Source organism: Falco rusticolus, chromosome 5 (genome assembly GCF_015220075.1).
Source record: "Falco rusticolus isolate bFalRus1 chromosome 5, bFalRus1.pri, whole genome shotgun sequence".
Classification (NCBI taxonomy): domain Eukaryota; kingdom Metazoa; phylum Chordata; class Aves; order Falconiformes; family Falconidae; genus Falco; species Falco rusticolus.
Genome location: NC_051191.1, coordinates 90444517 through 90470150, shown reverse-complemented (window position 1 = coordinate 90470150; position 25634 = coordinate 90444517). Strand labels below are relative to the sequence as shown.

Genomic DNA, 25634 nt, shown 5'->3' with positions numbered 1-25634 from the left:
AAAATTGGAGAGAAAACTAATTCTCTTTTTCTTCCTTTATAGATCACCAGATTAAAAATTGACAGAAACCCCTTCGCTAAAGGTTTCAGAGATTCTGGGAGAAACAGGTAATAGGGGCTTGTTTGTGTTTCCTCACCGATCTCTTCACTCTGTGCTCTGATCAGTGCACAGGGCACTCGTCTAAGGCCGAGGAAGGCGTTTTGTGATCCTGATTAATTTTTACAGGAGTTTGCTGTTGAGTAGTTCTTAGAGGAATTAGGACTGTTTTACTTTGCCTAAACAGTTCTAACGTATAATGACGGCTTCCTGAGGAAACCTTTCCCGGTTAGCCAGCTAGACTGACCCCGTTTCTATTCAGAAGTCTCCTCCAGCGCTGCTCCTACTTGTGCCTGGATCCTGACCCAAACCCTGACAGTGGGGCTTAGATATTCTTAGGCAGCGTAACAGTAAAGGCAGCTTATCGCTTTCCTGCTTGACAACATTTTCTGTGACTGTTTTTTTGCTATCGTATGTTTAATTTCCTGTTCACTGCTACCTTAGTACCCCTTCTGTTACCACTGCTTTCAAGGCTTCTTTCTTTCTGTATATATGTTTTGCTGTTTCTGTTTTTTTCCTGCTGGATGATTAATTTATTTATGCTCATCTCTATTATTTGCATGTTCCTCTGAGCTTTTCCATTTGTTGTTGAGAAACATATTTGAGATGTTCTTTAGCATCTCTGATAGTTGATAGTAAACTGTTCATGTATTACTGATATAGTGCCATGGTATCCAACGAATTAGGTAAAATAGATGAACTTGTCAAGATCCTTCAGTTTAAAAAAAAAAAAAATGTCACTAAAATGAAGAACAGAGAGACAAAAATGGAGGACTGCAGATTGTAAAACAGGCTAACTGGTCACAGGCTAACGCTCTGCAAAGTAGTGGAAGTTGTAGGCAAGGGGACCTTGACGTACTTTGCTATAAGCAGAGCTGGCAGAAGCACATTTTGTAATTTTAATTTTCACAGGAAGTTCCAAAAATTGGAGCACAAATGCTTGTTTTACATTAAAGGAAAAATAGAGTTTCTGATAGGTTTGCAGCATAAAAGTGCAAAGATATTCTAGTTTCAAACAATTACAGTTTTTCTCCAGTGATGTCAAATTCTTTCACTTTGACTGTGTGGCTTAATTTTGCCAGGATTTTAATGAAAAGGTTAAGTACAACACCTTGAACATTATTTAGAATAGGTTGAATTTTAACAACACAATAGTAAAACAGGAACTCTAATAAAAACTCCCTTTTTTATTAGTAAAAAACACTACAGACTTATCAAAAAGGAACAAGAAAGTCCAAACAAAAAGTTCCAACTTTTTCTGCCATTCATGAATCCGGCAGAGTGTGCAGCAGATCTAAATGTTTTAGATCTAAATGACACAGGTATCCTTTAAATCAGTGTGATAAAGGCTTTAAACATGAAATTACTTATAGAATTAGACATATCTGACTATGTTACAAGAGCCCTAGGGTTGTAAAGCAAGGCTCTGAGTGTGCAGACCAGAGTGAAAGCTGCATGCATAGCCCTTGTTTGCTGTCCCCATGGGCACTGTAATTCAGGTTTTACTTGCGTGCTCCTCTCATGTGTGTGTTCCCCAGGACCGTGACCTCGTTCGTGGGTTGGTATGGGAAGTGTTCAGCAAACAGGCATCTGCCCTGTCTTTCCCATCACCTGTTCAGATGCTACACTCTCTGTGATCACAAAGACATCTTACTGACCTAGCGACTTCCTAGCTTGGCTCCTCTGTTCTCATCTTACTGTAGCTATGCAAAAAAGATGTTGTCACCCTTATTTAACCCCCACCGTAAGCGCTGGTTATACGTGTTAGTGATACTTGAGGCATATGTGACTTTGACTCTTCTCTCCTGCGTGGGGGAATTAGTATGTGCCCTGGGTACAAGGTCTTCCCTGTGTGCAGAGATACAGCTGCACTGGAGGCTGGGCTTAGAGGAGGGATTGATGCAGTTCCAGGTACATGGTGGGCTAGATTAACATGGAAGGCATTAATAAGGTCCTAGCCCAGTGAATTTAGACAGTTTCCTGAAAAGGTTGGGAATTACTGATCTTTGTAGCTCATTGATTTAAGAAAGGGCAGGAAATTGCTACACGGCTGCAGCTGTGTGGAGGGCTCAGTAAGGCTCTCTGCTGATGTAAAGAGGAATTAAAATCTTTAAGGTATTACACATCAAAGAGAGCAGCCTGAGGCTTTAGGAAGAAAAAAACAGGCAAAGGTATTTGCAAGCATATATAGCAGTCAGGCGCCTGCCTCACAAGCAGTGGTCTGGCTAAGGTTGCACTGCTGTTGTCAACGAGCGGAGGACACTCCAAGGCTCAGCTGCTCCCTTTGAAAGGACACGCACATAGACATACACGCAGAGGGCAAAAGGCATTAGGGTCCAAGCCGTGTGAGGCAAGGACTCTCCAAATGGGACACTGGTTTCTCTTCCCCTTGTGAACTTGTAATCTCATCAGGATCACTGGTCAACTGGAGTGACAATCGGGATGCTCCGTGGCTTCCCACATCCTCCCAACTTTGGTCAGCTGCAGTGCCTGTAGCTGGGGAACTTCCCAATGGAAACGTAAGACTCCTTTGAGAAAGAAACAGGGTAATTTGAAAAAGGGGGCATTTGCAAAGCAGGCAAGTGTAGTATATGTCCAAGAGGGTTTTTGTATAGGGTCTTAAAAAAAAAAAAAGAAAAAAAAAGGTGTGGCAGCAGCAGGGGCCACAGTATGTCTGAGGCTGCTGCAGGGTATCGTATCTCAGTGACACAGGGATACTGAGTGAGAGCTATGGTTAGAGTTTGCCAGCAAATGATGTAGGGGAAAAAAACCCACCCAAACCACTGGAAAAATCAGCATGGTGGGAGAAGAGGAACTCTTAGGTCACTTCTTCCCTAGGACGTTTCCTTTCTGCTTTGGGTTGAGGCTTTTCCATGAAATGGAGTTGGATGCTTTTCTTTCACTTATTCTGATATTGTTTCGCTGTTGTTGCCCACTGCAGAAATTACAGAGTTGACTGTTGTTTTTAAAACTGATTTCCATTTTAAATCTTTCACTTCCATCCGCTCAACAGCCTTCCAGTATGGTGCCTTGTGACTGGTCTCTCTTAGTATGAGAGACTGCTGAAACCCTGCTGCTCTGGGGACACCCCGTCATGATGTAACTGCCTGTACCCAGCCGGGGGAGTGATCTTTTTATGGCTCCCTTCTTGGATCTCCTTCAGTTGTTCGCGTGCTTGTCTCCCTGCACAGCTGCCTGCCTCAGCCCTTGCGCTGGGAGAAGGAGCACTGAGTTATTTCGGAGGGAAGGATGGAAACAGTGCAGCAGCTGGATGCTGTTTTGCAGTCTATGAGCGCTCAGACTGGGTGAACTAACGGTGTTCAGCGATATACCCGTTAGCCTTGGCGGCTGAGCGGGTGAGCCTGTCTTAGGAGGCTGAGTCTTAGTTCCTGCTTATTAGAGATTCCCTCTATGTAATTTTTGGTCCCTGTTCGCTTTACCTGCAAAAGCACGTGAAGCATCTGTAAAAGTGAACCAAAAGAAGTGGTCCTGGTGGTGAAAGCATGCCCAGTCATGTACGTACGAGGCATGTATTACTTGTTTGCTCTCCTCAGCTTCAAGTGTTTGAGAACCAGGGTTTTTGAGATATGGAGCTCAGCTAGCCCAGTGTTTGGGTGGTGAGGGTGCAGGTTTAATGCCACACAGCCTATTTTTTTGGAGCCTGAGTAGAGTTCATTTGACCGTGGGATGCTTGTGGGAGCTCCTTATCCAGGAGGAAGCCAGAACGGACAACAGTCAGGAAACCCAGCAGAGTGATGGAAGAAAAACCCTTAAGCTGAAGGCAAGCAACAGCACTTTCCTTTCAGATGTGGGCAGCCGAGGTGAATAAAAGTTGTTCGTGTTGGAAATGCTCTTTGAGCTTTTGTCTAGGATAAGAGAGCCAGGAAGGCGCTTGAAGCCAGTAGTTTGGCTTCCCCAGTGAACAATGAAACGATGACCTGGATCCTGCGTGCAGCAGGAATGGTGAGGTCGGCCATATGGTATGGATTATGGAGGTGCACAGATAGCTCGTACATCTTTTTTCATTTTTCAGACAATGGAACTGTTTCATTTATTGCCTATTATTAAAACTTTATAGCACTAAAAATAAAAGAATGAATGAAAAAGAGTGAATTTTGGATACCTTTTAAAGGACTGACCTTATTAAAATAAAGCTGGCAGTGAGTCCTCTTCTGATACTTTTTTTTTACTTCCTTCATAAAGATGGTGTGAGAGGGGAGGGTTTATGGCCTGATAGACAGTTTGAAGTAAGTTTTTCAGTGCAGTTCTTTGGAAGAGAAAGTGGATGCCACATGGATAATGTTCAGCACGCTTGGTACCAGCAGCCCTCACCAAAGCCTAAAAGAAGTTGCTGAGATTTCAGAAATGCTGAAAACAATTCCTCTTTTGTCAGCATTTATTATTGCGGTCCCAAAATGTTTCTTCATCGGCCAGGTGGGGTTTGTTTTCCCTGTGAGGGGCTGGAACACACAGAGAATAGCACTCCAGGGTTTCTGTTACTAGGGGAGTGCTACCGTTCTGTCCCGCAGTGGAGGTCTGTGGTGGGGCTGGGATTATCTTGGTATCACACCAACGGCACGAACTCCTACGGGAGGGAGGGTTGTAAGACAGCGATGGAGATTCTTGATTCCCACCTCCTCATATCAACATTTGCTTTAAAAAACAGGAATACAGACGGAAAAAAAAAAATATTGAAAGACTGGGGATAGAGTTGTAAAATGAGTCACGCGGAAGTGGTGTGCCTTCTCACCGAAGCTGGTTTTGACATGGCTGCATGTTCTTTTTCTGCAAGACTCCATACCGGGGTGGTATGTGCCTAGCAGGTTAGCAGATGAGGTTGCTGTCTCATGGATCTTGTCTGATGCATAGAAAAAGGTTAAAGTTCAGTAAGGGTGTGTTCTGCTTAGATGCTATTTCAGAAGCACCCACAACATTTGTTCTGCACAAAAAAACCCAACACCCAAACCCAACAAATTAGCAGGAAAAAAGGATGATCTAGGATATAGGGACCTGAATTTGTGCATAGAACTGGACATTTGAGCTCAGTCACCCGCATACTTAAAAAGGGTGGTTTATAATGCACATCCAACATGTGCACACCTCTGGGGGAGTAAAGGACTCTCCTTTGGGGCAGGAAGAGGAAAGTGGTGGCTTGAAGCCAGCTGTGGAGTGTGGCATCTGTTCTTCAGGTACCTGTGGCTGCAGCGCTGCCCTCAGCATCACAGGGCAGCCTGTGAATCCGGGGAGGCCATGGTGTTGCTGCTGGCACTTGCAGCCTGGGAAGGGGAGGGTGACAGGAGCCAGGTCCACTGCAGAGGGGCTGCTCTAGACCTGCTCCCCTGGAGCAGGAGGAGGGGGGTCCCTGCCTGCATCCCTCCTTTTTCTGGATGCCCTACAGGGCAGGAATTGAGCAGCTTCCCAAGCTGCTCTGGTGCACTCAGTGTTGCCATTTACCCTCCGTTAGCTCACAGGCACAGCGGAGTCCAACCCTTGAAAGCAGTATATGATTCCTGATTTAGTCTTTTATTTCTTCTTTTTATTATTTTCATTTATTTGATTTATTATCTTTTCATTATTCTCTCTTTTCCTTTTCTTTTAGAAGTACAAATTACACAGTACTTGCAAGAACTGTATTGGTACTGGGGAAAGTGGTAAACAGAGAGCTAGAAACGTCAAACTGTGAGTCAGGCCGAGCTGAGATGATGCAGCTCCGTGCAGAGGCAGGGCAACAGCCGTAACCTGCCTTTACTGATTCCCTGAGCCACATCCTGTTGGGGGTTGGATTTTTCTGGAAGGGAGTCACGAGAGCAAAGCTAGAAGTCAGACACTGGTGCAAGGTGGGGTTATGTGCACGGGGATCTCGTGCCTGAGCCAGACCGTGTGAACACCAGTTTGGTGAACTGGCCTCCCTGCACGATCCGCGAGGCAGACGCGGAGCAGCTGGATGAGCACAGCTGGAACTTTCAGTCTGCATTTCTGGATGTATTACTTGTTTTTAATTGTCAAGGGAGGTTCTTTCAACAGCAGGTCTTGTTGCATTGCAACTTGCTGAGGGCATTTTATGCCCCCTGGATATATGGTACCAGCAAGTCCTGCCTCAGCATTTGGGCTGAGGATCATTTCTTGAGGCTGCAGAAAGGTACCGGTCTCTTCCCAGCTGTGTGAGTCGAGAAGCAGACGGAGTCAGAACATGTGTGGCTTTCTCACACGGGGAGCAGGGGAAATCCTGGGGGTGGTACTGGTAGTCAAAGAGCTGCTTTTGCACGCAGAGCCCAGCTCAGCAGATGGGTTCACGTTCTGCGCAGCCTTGTTGTCTCTGAGCTCCATGAGCTGGCAGGGGCCACTGTATTAACCAAATAGTTTTGTTGTAATGTGCTCAGCGCTAGTGTGAGACTGCTATGCAGAGATGTCTTCTGTTTCTACTTCTAACAGCTTAGCAGCTAATAAACACCATGCAACAACCTCTCTTCTAAACCTCCTCTTAAAATACAGAGTTTGGTTTGCCAACTCCAATGTATTTAAAGCATCTGAGCTTCCGGGGAGACTTTGGAAAGTTAACTGAGTGAGTGGAGGCACGTGCAGAAAGACATTTTCAGAAGCAAAAGGCAGCTCCAGTATCAACTCAACATCTGATGAGAGGCTCTGGGGATGTTAGAGCCTTTTGCATTGAAAGGGGATATGTTCTTGCATTTGACAAAGCATCTCTAGTTGTGTCCAGTCAGTGTGAGGGCTACAACTCACTTCTGGAAAAGAGGCAGGAGAAGGCGAGGAATGAGGAACAGAGCAGTTTGCAGCTTCCACCAGGGTCAGCCTTTCCTGGGGTGAAACTCCGGGGGGTTGTCTCGTAAAGAATGTGGGAGTCTTTTCCTGGTAATGCACCTACGTCCTTACTGAGCCTGTGGAGTTAGAGACTTTCAGCAGACCTAGTGTTCTGTCATGAAAATAAGAGCAAATCTGATACCTCAGCTCTTCAAGAGGAAAAGCTGTCACTTGATTTTGGCGTTTTTCTCTTTGGTACTGTCTTTGCGGGGAGTTAGGGACCCAAAGCAGAGATGCCACTGATCTTTAAAAAGTCTCTTATGCATTTCTAGTAGAAGTCCAAACCCAAGGAGACTCCTTTTTGATGGCTTCCCGTAGCACTTCAGAACAGTGTCCAGAACTAGGAAGTGGCAGGGAAAGGCAATTCACAAAATCTCTCTGATTCTGTAGGCTGAATCCCAGACCTCCCTTGTTTGCATGGCAGCTTGTATCTACAAAGCATGGAATCCCGCTCCAACATAGAGCACGCCTTGACAAGCTGACGTCATGTGTCCCCTGCAAAGCAGGCAGAAAGCTGGGGATCCTTGTTAAAAAAGAAAAGGGCACTGGGAGACCGTGAGGAGCTTTTGAGATACTGGGCTGGGGAAATTTCATTTTACTCTGGTAGCCAGCACCTGTGCGGGAAGGCTTGCTTGAGGAATTCACAGATGTCAAGGTGACCTTTTGGTGGCTGCTGGCAGCCTGTCAAGCAGGGTCGGAGCCCTCTTCCCCCGGCGCTGATACCCTTGCCAGCTGACTGACATTCTTCTCTCCTTGTTTTATTTTCATTGCACAGGACGGGGCTGGAGGCCATTATGGAGACCTATGCCTTCTGGAGGCCCCCCGTGCGCACTCTCACCTTTGAAGACTTCACTACTATGCAGAAGCAGCAAGGTGAGCATACGAAGGGCACGCAGAGAGCGGTAAAAAGAGCAGAAGAGGGTGTAAGAGCAGCAACGTGCTCTGCTCTGCATCCAGCATCTGGGATGGGGATGTCATGCTCCTTGTTGAGCTCTTCGCTGTTGTGCAGGGACACAGAGCAGAGAGGAGGGATGGAGGGAAGGACTATGCCTTAGGATGTGCAGTAGAGCTGCTCCATCTCCCTGGTGCCCCCAGTGCCAGGACTAGAATCCTGGGAGGTGGAAGGTACAGCAGAATGGAGCGCAGGGTTAGGCAAACCAGCCTGAGTACATGACATGAGTTAAGTGTGAAGAGAGCACCAAGAGACCGAGAAAACACTCCAACATGTCACACACATTCTCCACGTACAGTTAATGTTTGCCATTTGTGTGAAAACACAAGGGGAAGGGGTGTATGTCCTCTGGAAGCTTTAGGAGACCAGAAACGTGCCTCCCCCCAGGATCATGCTGCCTCTTGTTCAAAACCTGGTGGCCTTGCTGCAGAGACTTTCTGTTAGTATGAGCCTGGCAGGAATCACTGGGTAGGCCAAGTGTTTTCCGCTTGTTCATGCTGTGTCTTTTCATAGCTTCTGCCCTTTACATCTCTCATTTGTTAAGTAGGGCTTTCATCTCCAGTTTCAGGCTGTGTTACTATTTTTTTTCAGGGATAGGACTTCCTCATTCACTTCGTTGCAGCTATTTCTAGTTAAAATCAGTAATCACTGGAAATAGAGGTATCAGGGAAACTTGGTACTTTCTTTAATTCCAATATACATGCAAGAAATGAAACAATCCAAACCCGTGTTCAAATGTGACACCTATGAGGTTAAACAATCAAAACCAGTTGCATGCCCTGTGTAGCAGATTGTCCAGCCTCCCACCCTTGAGCTTGACATCACTTCCCTCTACCCCTGAACCCACCTGGGGATTGTGTGGTCTCCTCCAGAGGGAGCAGAGCAGCACTGGTTGCCAAGGCTGAACCAGAAGGGGATACAGTGCAGGAATCTCTTCTGGCTGGCTGTCGCCCACGTCAGTTCCCCGTGCAACGCCCCAGAGCCCAGGTCACCTGCTACACTGTTTTTCTGATGGCACAGCACCAGCGGCGGACAGGGCACAGTTCTGTGGGCTGCCTTAGGCTCCCCGTGCACGCTTCTTGGGGGGGGGAGGTTTTGCACAAGATCAGGGGCTCGTGCCAAGGAGCACTTCTGGTGGGCTGTGCGGTCAGAGATGGGTTAAAGCAGGGATTCAGAAATGTTTTCATCACCCACCCAAATAGAAACATAACAGCCTTTCCTCCTGGTCACAGTCGCTGAGGCAGCCTCCCTCCTCACACGCCTTCCCGTCCCTCCCACTGGTTATCAGATAACATCCTAGTGGCAAGTCCAGCTATTGCTTACGTGGTAAGGTAATATTAGGAAAGGAAAATATTTAATGTATTTTTAGCTTGTTTTAATATAGTTTGGCAGCTGAAAAACCAGGAAGCAAGCCAGTACCCTGTGACCAGCTGGCTCTGTGCAGACCACCGACATTGCACCAGAGACCACTAGGGCTTAGGGCAGCCCTTAGCTAAAGCTGTGTCCGCAGGTTGGTGTCAAAACTTAACAACTCACTACAAAACAGTGCTCTTGAACTCTGCATTTAGCCATGCGAAGCGATCTCAAGATAAGGAATCAGAAATATTCCCTCCATCACAGTGCTTACCTCTCCAGTGGCTGCTGCAATGAGCTGACCCCTGGTCTCAGCAATAGGTGCAAAGCCAAGGTACAAACACAGCACAATTTTAATTTCTGGCTGCTGGGACAGTCCCCAGGGGCCAGCACAAATATGTTGGTCTGGAGGCCTTGGAATTGCTGGCAGAAAGAGCAAGAAATGCTGAGGTGGCTTTAAGCCACATGTGATTCTTCCCTCCAAACATAAGACGACCAGGATGTGCAGTGCCCATGCCTCTTCAGCTCCTTACGTTCAGGCACATGAGCTGTGTGGCAGGTGAGTGGATCCCTGGTGTTGAACAGCTGGCCGCAGTGTAAGCTATTGCACTTCAGTGCTGAGCCGTGGCCAGTCTCATCATGGAAGTGCTTTGCCTGGGGCTCTATTTCTCTCTCCCGCCTGAAGTTCAGGGCTCTGAATGAATATGCGTCAATATGTGCGTGAATATGCCCTTGCATATTTATGAATTAGAAGTTTTCAGGGTATTGTTTTAATAATCAGATGCTTTAATTCTAGATTGTGCTGTTGTCTCCAAAGCTGGGTGAGTATATGCCATTTCAGAATAAACATCTGAGGAAGTGCACGCCTCTATTTTATCCCTTGAGTTGTTGGTTGGGAAACTGCACTGGGGCTATGAGAGACTTTGGGGACTAGATGTGTCCTCTGCAGCTGAAAAGGAGCGCATGCTTACTGCAGAGAGACAAGATGAGAGCAACAAAAGAGGCCACGTGCCTAGGAAGAAACATCATCGATGAGGAACGAGTTATGGTTGTTCAGCCTGGTGAGGAGGGAGAGAGTACATAACAGTACTGAAATAAGACGCTGTCTGGGTGGAGAGGAAAAAAGCAGTAGGATCCAGTTATATGAAGTCTAGCAAAGTGCTGGATCAGATCCCTTGTAGGAACTGTGGAATTTAGCCTTGATTTTCAAGAGATTAGTCCCCCCCCCACACTTTCCTTGTAGGAAAAATGATGCTTTCTGGGGCAGAAGCTTGGGACTCCAGCAGTATTAATACGGTGCCTTTGCTGCTTTCCAGCTAGGTTTTTCTGTGCTACAGATTGCTATGGATTCTTAGCTTTTGGTTTGTCATTTGGTAATTTTTTCATGAAATGAAAATGTTATCTGCCTTTTCCAAAACAGTTTTGTTAAACAAATCCATCTGAATTATTTGGTTAGGTTAGAGATTTGACTGATAGAAATAACTGTATAGGTGTGATGGATTTTTGGAGAGCATTTAACTTATCGCCACATGTATCAGCTTGGAAAAGTTAGCATTAGCGTGTATTAAGAAATGAGTAGCTGACCGATGGCAAAGCTGACACGATAACCGTAAATCCAGCATCCAGTGAGGACAGTCCCACTGTTGCTCTGCAGGGGCTGGTTCCAGCACTAACTTGTCCAGAACTAAATGAAACAGTGCAGTTATTAAAAGGTACAAATCTCATAAAAGTGGTCAGTAATGATGGGGACAAAGGTATGAAGGGCGATAGAGTTTGCTTGGTGACCTGCATGCATTCAAACAAAGCGTGGCTTTTCGCTCAGCCAGATATGATATTGTGTGTCTAGAAACAAAGCATAGGACGTACATACCCACCAAGTGTACTGGAAATTGTTGGCACGGTGAGAATTTGGAGGTCTCAGTGGATAAGCCATTGCATGGGCAAGAGGCAGTGTATGTAAAACTGTGATACGCAATCCTTGGTGTAGAAAAAAAATATCAGTAAGCAGCGGGGAGGCAATTTCCTAGCTGTAAACTGACATTGCAATATGGCCTTCTACTGTAAGTATTTTTAAAGGGCAGAAAGAGATTGAAGAAGATTCAGGGAAAAAATGTAGAATGATTTGTTGAATGAAGAAGATGCCTGAGAATGAAAACTCAGTTTGCATAGTTAATAAAAAAGATTGAGTACTGAATCTTGTACCGAATCTTGCAGAGAGAAGAGTACGTTATAGCTTTGTCTCAGCCATCCTCAACAGACTCTTGTGACTGCAATTTCAGTGTTTTCCTGACCCAGCTGAGTCAGTTCAAGCTTCATTCAAGTGGCTCTGATTTTTCTACTCTAACTGAATTCTCATCACTTTTCGTGGGATCTTTAAAGGTAAAGAAAACAGAAGTTCCCACTCATCCACCTTCTTCCTTCATACATTTAATTGTTTACAGGTTTTTATGTCCCCCTTCTGTGCTTCTCACAGCGAATAGCACCAGCCATTTCATTTCTCTTCAAGTGGGAACTTTTCCAGGTCCTTAATCGTTTCTTTAAAAACAAGTCTGCACAGAGTATTCCAGATGCATCCACATGATACAATTATCTAAAGGTATTATAATTTTTTCCACATTATCCTTTCTGCCATTCAACATACATCCTAGTGCTTTGCTCATTTGTTTGGCTCAAGCTGTATGTTGAACAAGGGCCGCAGTGACACACCGAATTGATACTTGGTGTGCTGGATGCAGCTGTTTCATACAGGGATTAAATAACTTTCTAATCTATGCAATGATGGGCTTCAGCTGCCACACAGACTGGAGAGCCTGATATTACAGCCAGTCACACAGATGCCTGCTGTGGCTGGCTTCAGCGGTCCGCCAGCTTTATTTGCAGGTGTTGCTGTTGAAGTAAAGCATGTCAGTAAGTCTCTGCAGGTGTGTGACCTGAGTGGTCATCATATTGTCCTACCAAGAAGAAGGACATGCTGTTTCTGTCAGTGAAATCCTCTGGCCTGAGAACAAAACCTCTCTTTTGCAGCAGGTGGTCCAAAAGTCATTGCAGCTTTACAAGGGCAAGTACCATGTTTGACACAATCACAGCAGATTTGCAGCCAATTTGGAAAAAAAAGTCCCCCCTGAAAAAAACCTTTGCAAGAAATGATCAGAAAACGGCAGTCCAGGGGAGGCTGACCTTCTGGAGAATGATGTCACCCGCTCTGCAGTCTACTTACTACTAGGGAAAAAGGGGGCTTGGGATTATTGAATGCACATGGTAATGAGATGTGGGGAAAGCCAAGAATCTATTAAAGTCTTTAATTGGAATATATTTTCAAAATTTAGATTGAACCTCATCCAGATTCTCATTATTAAAAATATGTGGCTCAGTTTCTTGATTTAACAGGGAACATAAAAAAATAAAGAAGAGAGGGGGGGAAAGAAAATAAGAGTTCCAGTAACTCTGGATTGTGTTGCTTTCCAAGAGTAAAAAAGAGCCATTGCTGGCTCCTATGTGATATACAGTTTCCCACAGGATATTGTGATGAGCAGATTGCTATCAGTGACTGTAAGTTTTGCCAGGACATAGAGATTAGAAAGGCACTGTAACAATACTGGGATAGCGATCAGTATCTGATCCGTCCTACAAAAGCTGATGAGTTATGCAAGAACTAAAATCAAAGGTATGCTGGCAGCTGGTAAAAAGAATTGCCTCCTAAGCAGAATTTCAGTACCAGTATGAGAGTCACACGATGTGGTAAATCAGCAGGTTTGCAGCACATAAAATTTTACTTCACCATTAAATTACTGTTTTGATACTGGCGTACCAGATCTGGGAGAGTCAAACGACTTCGCTATGGCTGGTGAGTTCTCAAGGCAGCTTTTCTTTCACATGGGGTTTCTTTGCTCGAATAAGTGCCTTTGCTGAGGACTCCACCAATTGTTTTCAGTAGATTCAACCCATCCTCCATCAGCTTGAGCATCTGCATTGATCTTGGGCTGGAGCCCTGAGGTAGAGAGGCCACCTGCTAGAGAGTCTGCAAAATTGTCATTAATGGTTGTTGAGATTAGCATCAAGAGCTTGAAATTTGTCCAAAAAAGGTACTGGAGGCAAAGAGGGGTGTGCTCCTCACCAGTAAGACAGCTGTTGGTATCTCTGGTAGCAGCAGGTATCCTGCTATCTCTAGAGCAGCATGCGTGTACAAACTGGTGATCGAATTTTGACTCAGTCTGTTCAAGACTCCCTCTCTCTCCCTCGGAGAGAAACACTGGAACCCTGCAGTCTTGTGTCAACAAGGATATGCACAAAAGGCTCCCTTCCTCTGTGTGGAAGAGGTTCAATCTTCTCATTTACTGCAGGAAAGGAATGATGTCTTCTTATAGTCATGATGCATCCAGACAGACCCTAAGGCTGCATGATATAGCAGCAGCTGGGGGACTGATATGCTGAGGTCTTGCTGCTTTTCCAGCTTCCCTGTCTGTGAACGTTACCCTTTTCAGGCAGGCATCACTCTGTCTTACCAAAGTTTGTCTGTGCCGCATGTTACTCATTTCTTCTTTGGTATAATACTCTTCTCCGCATGGGGGGTGGTGGTGGGTGTGTGCTCAGACAGCTGCCCTGCTTGCACCCATCTGAAATCAGTATCGCGAGCGCACAAACGTGTATCGGTGTCAAGCGGAGGGAAGACTGAGCCCTCCAGAGCTTTGTCTGAAGGCAGCACAGGCGCCTTGAGGCAGAAAGAAGGAAATAACTGTTCAGATCCTTTCAACTTTATCTGAGATCCCAGATCCCTGAAATATCATCCCCCAAGATGTCAGAGGAGGCTGAACAACCTACAAATACATCTGCTTGGCCACTTGCCTCCTGACGGCAGCCATCGGTTCTCCCAGCAATGCCACCAGGATAATCTGGATGCGGCTTCCCTTTCGAAATCAATTGTGAACGGTCCAGGCTATTGGCAGAGGTCAGATATCTGGGTTTGGTCTCAATTATCTTCTTGATACTTTTGACCTTGAAGATGAGATTGGAAACAGAGCAGTTGTTGCCAGAGTTATTGGGATCAAGCGCTGGTTTCTGCTGCATACTTCAGATGGCTCATGGATTGCCTCATTTAAACGAAGCAACAGGGAACAAACTGTTCCAGCTTCTTCTTGGTTGAGCTGCAGACAGCTTTTCTTTAGGGAAGGGGCGTTTCTGGTTCTTCAAGGTCTCATCTTTCACAGTTAAAAGCTAAGATATCCTCCCAGATGTGACATGAAGGGCTGGGAGTCAAACTCTGTGCCACTGGCTGGTGACCTGAAAGGAGCCCGAAGCACTCTGTTACTCCAGGGAGGTGTTTACCCCGATGTCTAATTACTGAAGTGTAAATCTCTGTTATCTCACGGGTGCTGATCAGATTTCGTGTGGATGAATGGAGGGGGGCAATGACACTTTGAAGATTTGCACAATTTCCTCTGAGCGGCACATTATTCTGTTACCAGTAGAAAGTGGCATGTGCTTTGAGCTTGCCGCCATACTGTGACATTTCTCCTCAGTTCAGAAATTTTGAACCACAGTGCCTCTGGGGTTTGATGGTTGGTTTTGGGTTTTTTTTATTGTTTAACGTGCTGGGGCTTCCACGGCCTGTGCTGGCCCACAACAGACTCCATCAAGAGTGGCAAGAGGGGTTTGCAATTCAGTTTGCTTCTGTTACCACCAAAGAAATCGCCATGATTTCAGTTGATCTCAGCTGCAAGGTTGCACCAGCTTCTGCTGTGAATTTCTGAGGGATTTGTGTCACAGGGGGCCCTTTTCTGCCTCCTGTTTTCATTCAGTGTCATCTCCTGGGGTAGTTTTTGACCCCTTTGTGATGTCTTTGCCCAGCTGCTGGTTGTAAATGTGAGTGGCAGTGCATAATTATCACTCCTGAGCTATTTTCTCCACTAAGGTGGGTGCTTGTCATCCTTCAAGCCTGAGTTGATTTGATCTGTTGGTACTCGAAGAAGGGAAACAGGAGCTGTTTCTGTAGGAGCTGAGGCACAGCTCATGGAAGAGCTGCACACGCCGTGTTACAACTGTCTGTGCACGACGCAGAAATAACGTCCATCAGGCCTTCTCCTGAGCCAGCGCCGAGCTGCCCAAGATGCCACCTGTCTGTATGGGGAGCAGAAACCGTCGTATTAGACAGGCTGGGAAGGGGATGTTGTCTCTTACTTTTGGGAAAGCTCTTTTGGTGCTCTGGATACAGATGGGAGTGGAAACGAGACGTCATGGATTGTACTTTTTGTTCACATTAGAAAAAAAAGGGATGTGTTTTATCATTAGAGCTTGAAAATATTTTATCTTGGAGGATGATTGAGGCAAGTTTTATCTTGAACTTTCTGTCTGCCTAGTTTGTGGTGCAGAAGTCTGGAAGAGCTAAAGGGAAGTGATGTGTTATTCTGAGTTGTTCTAGATTTATCATTAATTCCAGTTATTCTCCTCATTTCAGGCAAACTTATAAAAAAGGTCTATTATATTATACTAACCCTAAATAAAATTTCCTTTCATTCCTCACTTCTGTGCCATAATTACATACTTTCCCACTTAAATCTATTGCTGTAACCATCATTTTTGCTCTTGGTGAGCTGTATCTCAAGTGACTACAACACACTTTTGATATTTCCCCTACCAACCCAGCGACTTGGCATGCAGTAGGTTTTGGGTCTCATTTGGGCCCTTTAAAGATTTTACCAGCGGGTTCATAATTTGATAATTGGCCAAGGGCTCTACAGAGAAAACAGACATCTACACTGCATGAATACAGAAGTGGCTCTCATTCCCATTAAAAGGGGGAAGTTTTCATTCCTAGAAGTGGGGAAATAATGAAAAGAGAGTCCGGCACGTCACAGACCAGGTGGCCTTGCCCTTGCCTGGTGAGGGGACGAGGAGGAGGCATCAAAGCTGTTTAGTTTCTCAAGACAGTGAAGGGGGAACTCAGGGTAATAATGGCACAAGAAGGATGTGATGGAGAATCTTGCAGTCATTCTGAAGGTTTTGGGCTTGAGCTTTGGAAAGCTAGGAGTGGGAAGAGAGACCTTGGGCTGCAAGTTACACTTGCAAGGCAAAAGTTGCCATGGTATGGAAGAGCAGGAGTGACACTTGATTTTGTGGCATCTAGATGCCTGGAGGTGCACATAAGCATCGAGAAGGGCTGAGGGATGTGCTGCTTGAAGAAATGAATCCAGGTTTGTGCTAGGCCTGGCTCTTAAAGGACATGGGATCAGATGGTTACAGTGACACTCTGGGCTCAATCTGTCAACCAGATCACCCGGCAATCTGCACAGACCTTCCTTCATTACAGTCTCAGATTTCCATCTTTGGGCCAGTACTTCATTTTTCTCCTGTGACCAAAGCTGCAGTAAACTTCGAAGGCAGGCAGTAAGTTTCACAAGCCATACTCAGAGTGCAGACACGTGCGAGTGCATGGAACGGGAATGAGATTTTACCTTTTTGTTCAAATTTGTTTTCCTGTGTGCATGCTGTCACATTTATCTACTGTTGCTTCCAAGGGTAGAACACCGCAAAAAACTGGGAAGAGTTGGTCTCTCTCATGCTTTAGGAAGTCCCTTTACCTATTTTTGGGCTCTGTAGAGTCTTCACAAAAATCAGACCTTTCAGGAGTGACTTAGAGTTTGTCTGCATGGCCAGGCTCCTCTGCTTGTGCTCCATGCTGGCCCGACACATGCCAGCTCCCCGCCAGCTCCATTTGGAAAGCTGGAGAGCTGCATTAGTGTGGCTCTGTGCCCAAGTGAATGTAGAATATAAACTGCCTCTCAGGAGGCCTTATTCACTCAAGTTAAGCGCCAGGAGGAGAGCCATGAGCCAGATGAATGAGTAGTGGCCACAGCCCCTCTTTCGCGCACCCTCGGGTGCTTGGACATGTGCCTATCACGCGGTGGAGGTGCCAATGTGTTGGGCATGTGTCAGAATCGGTCGGTCAGCGAGGCTGTGACTCCCAACCTTTGGGCTAGGTCCTGCTCACATCTGCAGGTGGAAGGAGGTGGCTGGGCTGAGGTTGTGGGTCACTGTCCTGCTGGGCTGAGTCCAGCCTCTGGGCTGGAGGCTGTTAGGTGGAAGCGGGCTGAACTGTTTAAGAAGCATTTGCACTCAAAGAATACCTTTGTGCTGACATGTCAAAACATAAAATCTTAAGGCAGATCACCTTGTGGTTTCCATCCTTGTTAGAAAGTCAAGGCACGAGCTCTGAGCACCCTCAGCCACGTCTGTTCTTAACGAGACAGTGAATACCAGGTTATCGCTGGTGGAGCCCAGCCGTGCTGGTAACTGGTGGTCGGGTAACGGCAGTGATCAAGTTGTCCAGGCCGCTCTAAAGCTCTTGCCTGTCTGAGGAGGCTCCGTCACTGCACAGGACATGGCACTCGTTTACATATCTTGTGCTGGTTGCAGCTTCAGCTTGCGCTTTCTCCCCTCCTCTCCACCAAGCAAGGTCTTCAGGGGCTGAGCCGTTTGTACAGAGGCACTGCAGGTGACAGTAGCAACTGTGCCTGGAAACATTAACAAGGGACATACACTGCGGTGGAGTCCAAAGTGTGATTTATGTGCACCTTTCAGATAAAGGAGGTTGGCATGAGTTGTGGGTCAACTGACTAGTGTGGTGTTATTTGTAAGAGAGATCCCAGAAAATTTTCCATGCACAATAGCTTCAGACTCTCTTGGCCCTGATGTTCTCCCCCCTATCCCCCTGTTGCCAGAAAGCTCCCTTGGCTAACTCTGGCTCCTGGCAGATGTGTTTTCCATCTACACCGCAGTGTTAGAAGTTCTCGAAGTGACCTGTCCTGTGTGGAAGAGGTCTCCATTGTCTTTCAGACGCCCTGGCATGATGAATGCTTAAAGAATACTCCAGCCCCTGGTTTGAAGGCCATCATGCCCATGGACTGGATATGCTTGGGCTTGCAGTTTATGCTGAACTGTCCTTACCACAAGCTCAGTCTAGGTAAAAAAGCAAAAGCAGGGTTCTACTGGGAGCACAGAGAGAGACAGCGCTGTTACCGAGGCTTAGAAGGACACAGGTGACAGGAAGGAAAGAATGGTCATAAGCTACCTGAGATGAAATTTTAATGGCAGTTCTTATTTGTACCCAGATAAGAAGCTGTATTTTCTTCCCTACTCTTTGCGCACAGGTATGTGACACTGACACACGACCAGCATTTCTATATGGTGTCACAGAAGGGAATGCTGGCATGAAGAAGAAGGTTTGCCCTTACGTCCCACTGTCTCCCCAGGGTTTCTCTGTTTTCCACTGTTATTTCATTCTTCTTTTTCCCACCTCCCCTCCTTACCAATGATTTCTTACTTCTCGGTCCAGTTTGCAAGTTTTGACCTTTCTTGCACTAGATCCTACTCCGCTCCCCCTCTTTGGAAATGCTCCCGTCCCTTTGATAAGATCAACTCAGCCATCACTCGTATGCCCACAGAGAGCAGGCCTCTGCCAGGATAGCACCGGTGCTTGGCTAAACCCGGTCTGCAACGGCAGGACACTGTGGGGACAGGCACCTTCGTCTGCCATGGAGTTCAGATACAAAGGAGGGGGCGTTGGTGTTACAAACCTTGTATTTTATACAGATGTGACTTGCTACCTGCATGTATGTGGGGCTGGTGTGTGCAGGGCCACAAATGAACTTCTGGGGACCGGACTCAATAGCAGTTAATCACTTTGGAATCATGATAAGTGTGGAGGTGAGAGATACTGTGACATTACTGGTAAATGATGTTGGTGTTGGCAGCTATTTCCAAGGGGAACAGTGGGTAGAGAAAAGGAACAGAAGAGAATTATTGAGGGATTCATTTTGTTATTGTTTAAATGTGGTTTCAGTTGACTTAAACCAGACCTAAACATAGCCTTGTGTATCAGTTTAACTAGACTGGTTTGTATCCATGCCTTCCATTAAAACGACATACACATCTGTGTATCAGAGCCTGTAGTATGCTGTGGATATTCTGGCTGGGCTTGCTGCCATCTCTGGGGGTATTTGGCTGGCTTCGTAACAGCCGCAGTCCAAGTTAAAACTTCAGAAAACTCCAGGTTGCGTTTGGCCCGTAGCTTGTGCTGCCAGCAAAGGCGGATCAGAAATATCATTCAGAGCAGAGTGGAGCTGTTTGCCTTCTGCAGAGCATGAGCTGAGGTGGGCCTTGCTTTGTACTGTTTCCCATTCCGCTTAAAGGTGCAAAGATTATTCTGTAAGTGATCAGGAACTTCAGGCTTCTGCTTTGTGCTCTGCTGCAGCAGGAGCGTGGTGTGTCCTGTGCTGCTGGGTGGCATCCAAAGCATTCTTGAAAGAGAGTCTTCAGGTCTGGCGTTTGCTCCCATTGATACATCTCTCACCTCCTTCTCATTGTAAAGTTACGGAGAAAAAGAAAAAAAATATATCTTTTTGACATTGTTTCCTAATGGCTGTGTTGTCACTTCAGGGTTTCTCTGTTGGCCTGGAAATAGGGATAATTCAGGGCAGAATCACTTCAGTCCCTCTTTAGGGGTAACCTGAAATGTGCAGTTCTCAGTTCTGGGACCATTAAGCAACCCTGACGATTGCTGATGGAGATCTCCACTCACCCTTACTGTGGTGCCAAAGCCTCAGTTACAGCTGTGGCTCGACCATAACTCCGTAGCAGATGTTTGAAGCCTAATGCTTAAGGTAACTGGTGCATGTGCTCTTCTCCTGCATAGTTTTTAAAGGTTAACTATGGGGTAAAGGAAGACTGAAATGAAGACATTGCAGTTAATCATTTATTCTACGTATTTTATTTCAAACAGATCATTAAATGCTCATACATATGTATTTTTACTTCTTCTCCAGACACTGTCAGCAAGTAAGTCACTGTCTGAAGTTTGTTCATGAAATATGTGGTGTAAAAAATGAAGTGTGGGATTACTGTGGGTTAAATACATCTCACTTCGTGCTGTATTTGTTTTGTGATTATGTGACCTTTGTATTTTGGGCTTTGATAGCTAAGTGATGATATATGAACTCAGCTGTCTGCCTGCCCTCGCTGTCGGAGGTTGCCCTCCCTAGTGCAGGGCTAACAGGGAAACGTGTGTCCGCAGTTGCGTACCACGGTTCAGTCTCACTTCTATCAGCAATTTCAACTAAAATGGACTTGGCAATGAAACTGCTTGTGTAGAGGCAGATGTTCCCTTCTGCTGAGCCTGCTGCAGCATTGACAGCCTGAACAGAGGGGCAGGGAGGCAGGCTGGAGGAGGTACCATCTTAATCTACTGCAGCAAAGTCAGCCAGAGAGTGGCTGTCAGAGACTTTAAATAAACTAGGGAAGTGTGTACCTTTTAAAATAAATGCTAAATCAGAAATTCACTCAAAAAGTCTTTGAACTCTGGAAATAAAATGCACTAGCAAGCTTGAGCATTTGAGTGTTGTCAAGAAGGGAATATAGACAGACCATGATGCCATTTGAAACTTCAAATTTTCCTGTTAATTTTAATGGAGATTTGACACAATGCTTCTTTTCTATGGTTCTGACTGCGATGGAAGGAGTCAGTGGCTTAGCAACAAGCATTCCTCCCCATGGCTGGTAATGGGAACGACTGCTTTGACTCAGCAACACAGAAACATGCATTTTCTTGAGACTGACTGGGTCAACGGCAGCCACTCCAGGCTGCGCTTACCCAGGGCTGTTTTTCTTCTTTTTTTTCCTGGCTCTCATATAAAAAATGTTTTTAAATAAAAAAAATCCCCGTCTCAGAGTTACATTTTCACTCTAATGCCCCATTCTGTTTCATCCTAGATTCTGTGTTAGAAAGAGTCAGATATAATCTCACTTGCATTATCACCATCAATCATATACTGACACAGAACCTGTCTTTCCAGGGCATCTTTTGACCATTAGCATCACCTGTTCTCTTTTTTCCAAGCAGCACTGCATCCCGTTTCTCCCCCACCGTGCAGCAGACCTAGGCTGGTCTCAAAATCCTGCTGGTTTTTTTTTTCTGTAAGGTGACACAAGAGAAAGCTGTCCCTTACTTTTGATCCTCAGTGTGCAATCTCTGCCTGAGTTAAATTTCAGCTCCCCACTCTAACATCCTCTTTTCCAGTCCCTTTGCCTCTCACCTGTCATCTTCTAGCTTGTCCAAAATGCTGCCTCATTGGTTGTCTTCCTTGCTCCTCTGGTTCTACTTATCCTTTCATCAAATTTATTCACAACACCTCTTTGCTCCTTTTCAAAGAGTCTTCAGTTGCCCAAATGCAGAAATAGAATCTCACGCAGACAGAATCATTCAAACGAGGAAAAAAAAAAGTTTCACACCAGCAAGCTGCAGTCCCTTGAGGACAGAACTGGTTTTCCTGTTTGCTCAAGGAAGCTTCCTCTAACTCAGAATCTTGCCTATAAGTAATCTCTTCTCAAGCTTAAAATTGTGCCATCAGCTGCTTCGTATTGCTTCCTTTCAGTTTGTTACTGTTCTTGGTAGTATTACACAGCACTGTTTTCCCAGGTCAGAACGTGTGAGCATCCCTGCTGCGCAAAATGATCAGGTCTATCATTCATAGCATCGATACTGCATAATACATTGAGACTACGTACATGCATATGTACCAATATTTTGTTAACACCAAGTGATCCAACATACGGAATTTCTTTTAAAGTCAAAGCACATGACTGAAAATCCTGCCACATCCCCTTTCTCCAGCCTGTGGAACTGTGTCCCTTCATTTTAGCGTTACTTCTGGCTTAAATCAGTATTGCTGCACCATGAGCCATCCCAAAAACTGTTGCACAGTGCAGAAGTCCAACATGCTTTCAGCCACCTCCTGCCACAAGGAGCGGGTGATAAAGCATGTTTGTGGTGAGCCCGTGCAGCTCATTGACTGGTGGTCTTCCTGCAGACCAGGAGAGAGGAGAAAAGACTTTTTTTTCCTCCCCAAAAAAGGACCAGATAAACTTGCCTGGAAATGCCAGATCTCTTGACTGGTGGAGCGGTGCTTCCTCACAGCTTTTTCCACTGCCTTGGGTTGCTCCGTGGCAGGCTTGATTCCATTTCCTCTTTTAAAAGGGAAGAAAACCTCCATCAAAAATACAAAGTCATAACAAAAAGGCAACAGGAAAGACCAAGGGATGCTATTAATAAAGTGAGGGCCCTTGCCAAGAAAGGCTGAGTTCTCCAGCGGCCATTTTACCACCCTTGTTTCTTTATTAAATTAAGCTGTTTTTTAATGAGACTGTCTCGTATTGCAGATGTGGTCCCAGGTGCTGAACATCCTCCCATCTGTTTTGTTTTGCAGGAGGCAGCACAGGCACCTCCCCGACCACCTCCAGCACGGGGACCCCGTCGCCCTCTGCTTCCTCTCACCTTCTCTCTCCATCCTGCTCCCCTCCAGCCTTTCATCTGGCCCCCAACACTTTCAACGTTGGCTGCCGGGAGAGTCAGCTTTGCAACCTCAACCTGTCCGATTATCCCCCGTGCGCCAGAAGCAACATGGCCGCATTGCAGAGCTACCCGGGGCTGAGTGATGGTGGCTACAACCGGCTGCAGAGCGGCACCGCCTCTGCCTCGCAGCCCTCCGAAACCTTCATGCCTCAGAGGACTCCATCCTTGATCTCAGGAATGCCGACTCCTTCCTCCCTGCCCAGCAACAGCAAGATGGAAGCGTACAGCGGCCAGCTGGGATCCTTCCCCAGCTCCCAGTTTCAGTATGTCATGCAAGCAGGCAACCCTGCCTCCACCTCCTCTTCTTCACACATGTTCGGTGGCGGCCACATGCAGCAGAGCTCCTACAACGCCTTCTCCCTGCACAATCCCTACAACCTCTATGGATACAATTTCCCTGCTTCCCCCAGGCTGGCAGCAAGCCCGGAGAAACTCACCACCTCCCAAAGCACTTTACTCTGCTCTTCACCATCCAGCGGGGCCTTCGGAGAGAGGCAATACCTTTCCACAGGGATGGATCATGGGATGCACATGATCAGCCCTCCTTCCAGCAACCAGCAGACGGCCAACGCCTGTGACAACAGACAGTACGGTGCGGTTCAGGGCTCCTCCTCACAGATGTCTGTGCACATGGTCTAACAAGCCATGCCTCTCCTTGGCATCGAAGGCAGCTGGACCTTCGTCGTTTCCAGGGGTAAACCCATCCCAGTACCTTTTTGCCTTCAAACTTATAGTGGAACTAGTATTGTAATGATAAATAAGAACACGAGCCATCTAGATATGTGCCACAGAATCTTGTGGGAAGCCTCAACTGACAGCCATCGCAGCTGCTTGTAGCCCAGGGTCTCCAGACCTGGCATGGAGCGTCTGCTCTTTCTGGACATTTGCAGAGAGAAGGGCATGACTTTAACGAGAAGCAGCTGAATAGACCATTTATGCATTAACTCCCAGCTAGCGTGAGCGCTCAGTGTGGAGGGAGCCGTGCCCCTGTGCTGTCGTCTCCGGGTGCTGAAGAAAGGCAGCCTCCTGGGGCTTTGCCCTCTGAAGCTGCGCTGCCTGTAGCTTTAAAGACCTCCCCCTTCCCAGACCGTTCCTTGTTGCTGGAGCACCTCAGCCTGTTTCTGAAGCCAGCGGTGGCCCATGGGTCCTTCTCCCACCGTAGCACAGGAACGGCACTGCTGGGCTGGAGCCTCCTCCCAAAGAGGTTTGTGCATTTTCATGCCAGCGGTTTCTTTGCGAGGGCTGAGCTTCCCAGCCAGGTGGAGATGGGAGAGAGAGAGAAGAGGGAGAAGAGTTTGAACCCACAAGTGAGCCTCAGACATAAGCAGGGACTGATCTTCGGGAAGATGCATGGAGGAGAGGGGGGCTCAGCTCCTGGTGGCGTGACCTGAAGTGACGCACCCAAACCAAAGGGGTGACAGCCTTTGTGGGCATGTGTTTCCCACAGCACTCAACCCAACGGGAGGAAACTGTCCAGACTGAGCTCACAGGGAAGAGCGATGAGAAAGGACAGCACTGCTCTGCAGAAGCGCAGCTGGCCTCCCTCACCCTGCATGCAAGAGTTGCCATAGAAAACCATTAGCATTTCAGTATCCCTGAGGTCGAGTACTCGCCAGCCTCCCGCCTGCTATGTGGTCTCTGTGTAACCAAAGAGATCATTGCCTTTTGACATCTTTCTTTTCTGTTTTTTTTTGTCTTTTTTTTTTTTTTTTTCTTCAAATCCTTTAAAAATAAGAAAACAATTGTAGCTTGGTGCAAGCTATGCATTTAAGTTGTGTGAAAATGCAAATACCAAGTAACAGAATACAGATATTATTGAGATTTGTTGTGAGGTGTTGTAGATAAATGTATTTATATGCCTAGTGGGGGATTCAATATTATGAATATAAAAGAGGGCAATAAAAATGGTATGTAAAATATGTATGAAGAAAAAGGTGTATAAAGATTTGCCCTATGCACGGAACTCTGTTTCTAAGTGCCAAGCACAGAATGCGCTAAATAAATCTTTGCAATTGTTCCCTCTGTGTTTTTCTCTGTCTGCGAGGCTTCCTCGGTGCTCTTCTAGGGACAGACACTTTCAAAATACTGTCACGCGTGTTTGCACAACAGAGGAACTGATGGCACAGCGCTAGATTGTGAACCCCAGGCAATATTACAATAAAAATAAAAAATTCTGTCTTCTCAAGAAATTTTAAAAATGGAGTTCTTGGCATCTGTAAGGTGCCTGCCCTCACCGGAGGTGTGTTTAATGGACAGCTAGAGATGTTATCCTTATTGTTAAAGTCTAATAAAAAACCTCTTCAGAATACTTTTTTGCAGCCCGTATAGAAAATAATACTTACAAATAACGGCGTGATTTGTTTCTCATGTTTCAGTGTCATTTGCGGGGATGTGTCAGGTTTTCATTTGCACTGCATTTCCAGCAAGAGACTGAGCCACCAGCACCACAGCAGTGGGGGGCTGAGGGCGCCTCCAGCCCGGCTCCCAGTTATGGCTGCAGTGTTTACAGTTTCCCTTGGATCAAGACACTTTTCTTTTTTCTTCTTCTTTTTTTTTTTTTTTTTCTTTTTTTCCCTTGAATTGAAAAAGCACCAGAAAGGTAGAAAGACCTTGAAAGAGAAATTCTGCGAGCATTTCTTATTTTTTGTTTTGACAGGGGAAGTTAAATATGCCAGTAGCATTCCCAGTTCTGTGCCCAGTCTGTGCGACTGCATTCTGGCTTTTACTGGTGTCTGCCGGCGGATGCTCTGGGAAGATGGGAGAGACTATGGGTGGGAGAGAACCTGTCCCTCCCCTTGTCTTCTTTTTACCCCTAGTAATTAATTTTTGGTTTAATCTTGAAAGAGGGAGTGGCTTAGTCTTGAAACTTTAGCTTTTCTAGTCCTTTCAGAATCTTTCAGAAAGACTCTTCAGTCTGCGCTTTGAGGTTTGCTGCGCTTTGGGGTTTGACTCTATCCCGCGGCAACGATCCCCACAGGTTCAGGTGTGGTGGGTGAACCAGGGCTTCCTCCTGCC

General features: G+C 46.3%; 1 protein-coding gene across 1 annotated transcript in view; it reads left to right on the top strand.

Annotated features, from left to right (window-relative positions):
* The window catches only part of TBX15 (T-box transcription factor 15), a 98079-nt gene extending 73384 nt beyond the window's left edge, over positions 1-24695 (top strand). The window contains exons 6-8 of the mRNA XM_037389795.1: positions 43-107; positions 7691-7788; positions 22474-24695. Coding sequence (XP_037245692.1) covers positions 43-107; positions 7691-7788; positions 22474-23258 — 948 coding nt within the window. The 3' untranslated portion in view covers positions 23259-24695. The remainder of the gene's footprint in view (positions 1-42; positions 108-7690; positions 7789-22473) is intronic.
* The last annotated feature ends 939 nt before the right edge of the window (positions 24696-25634 follow it).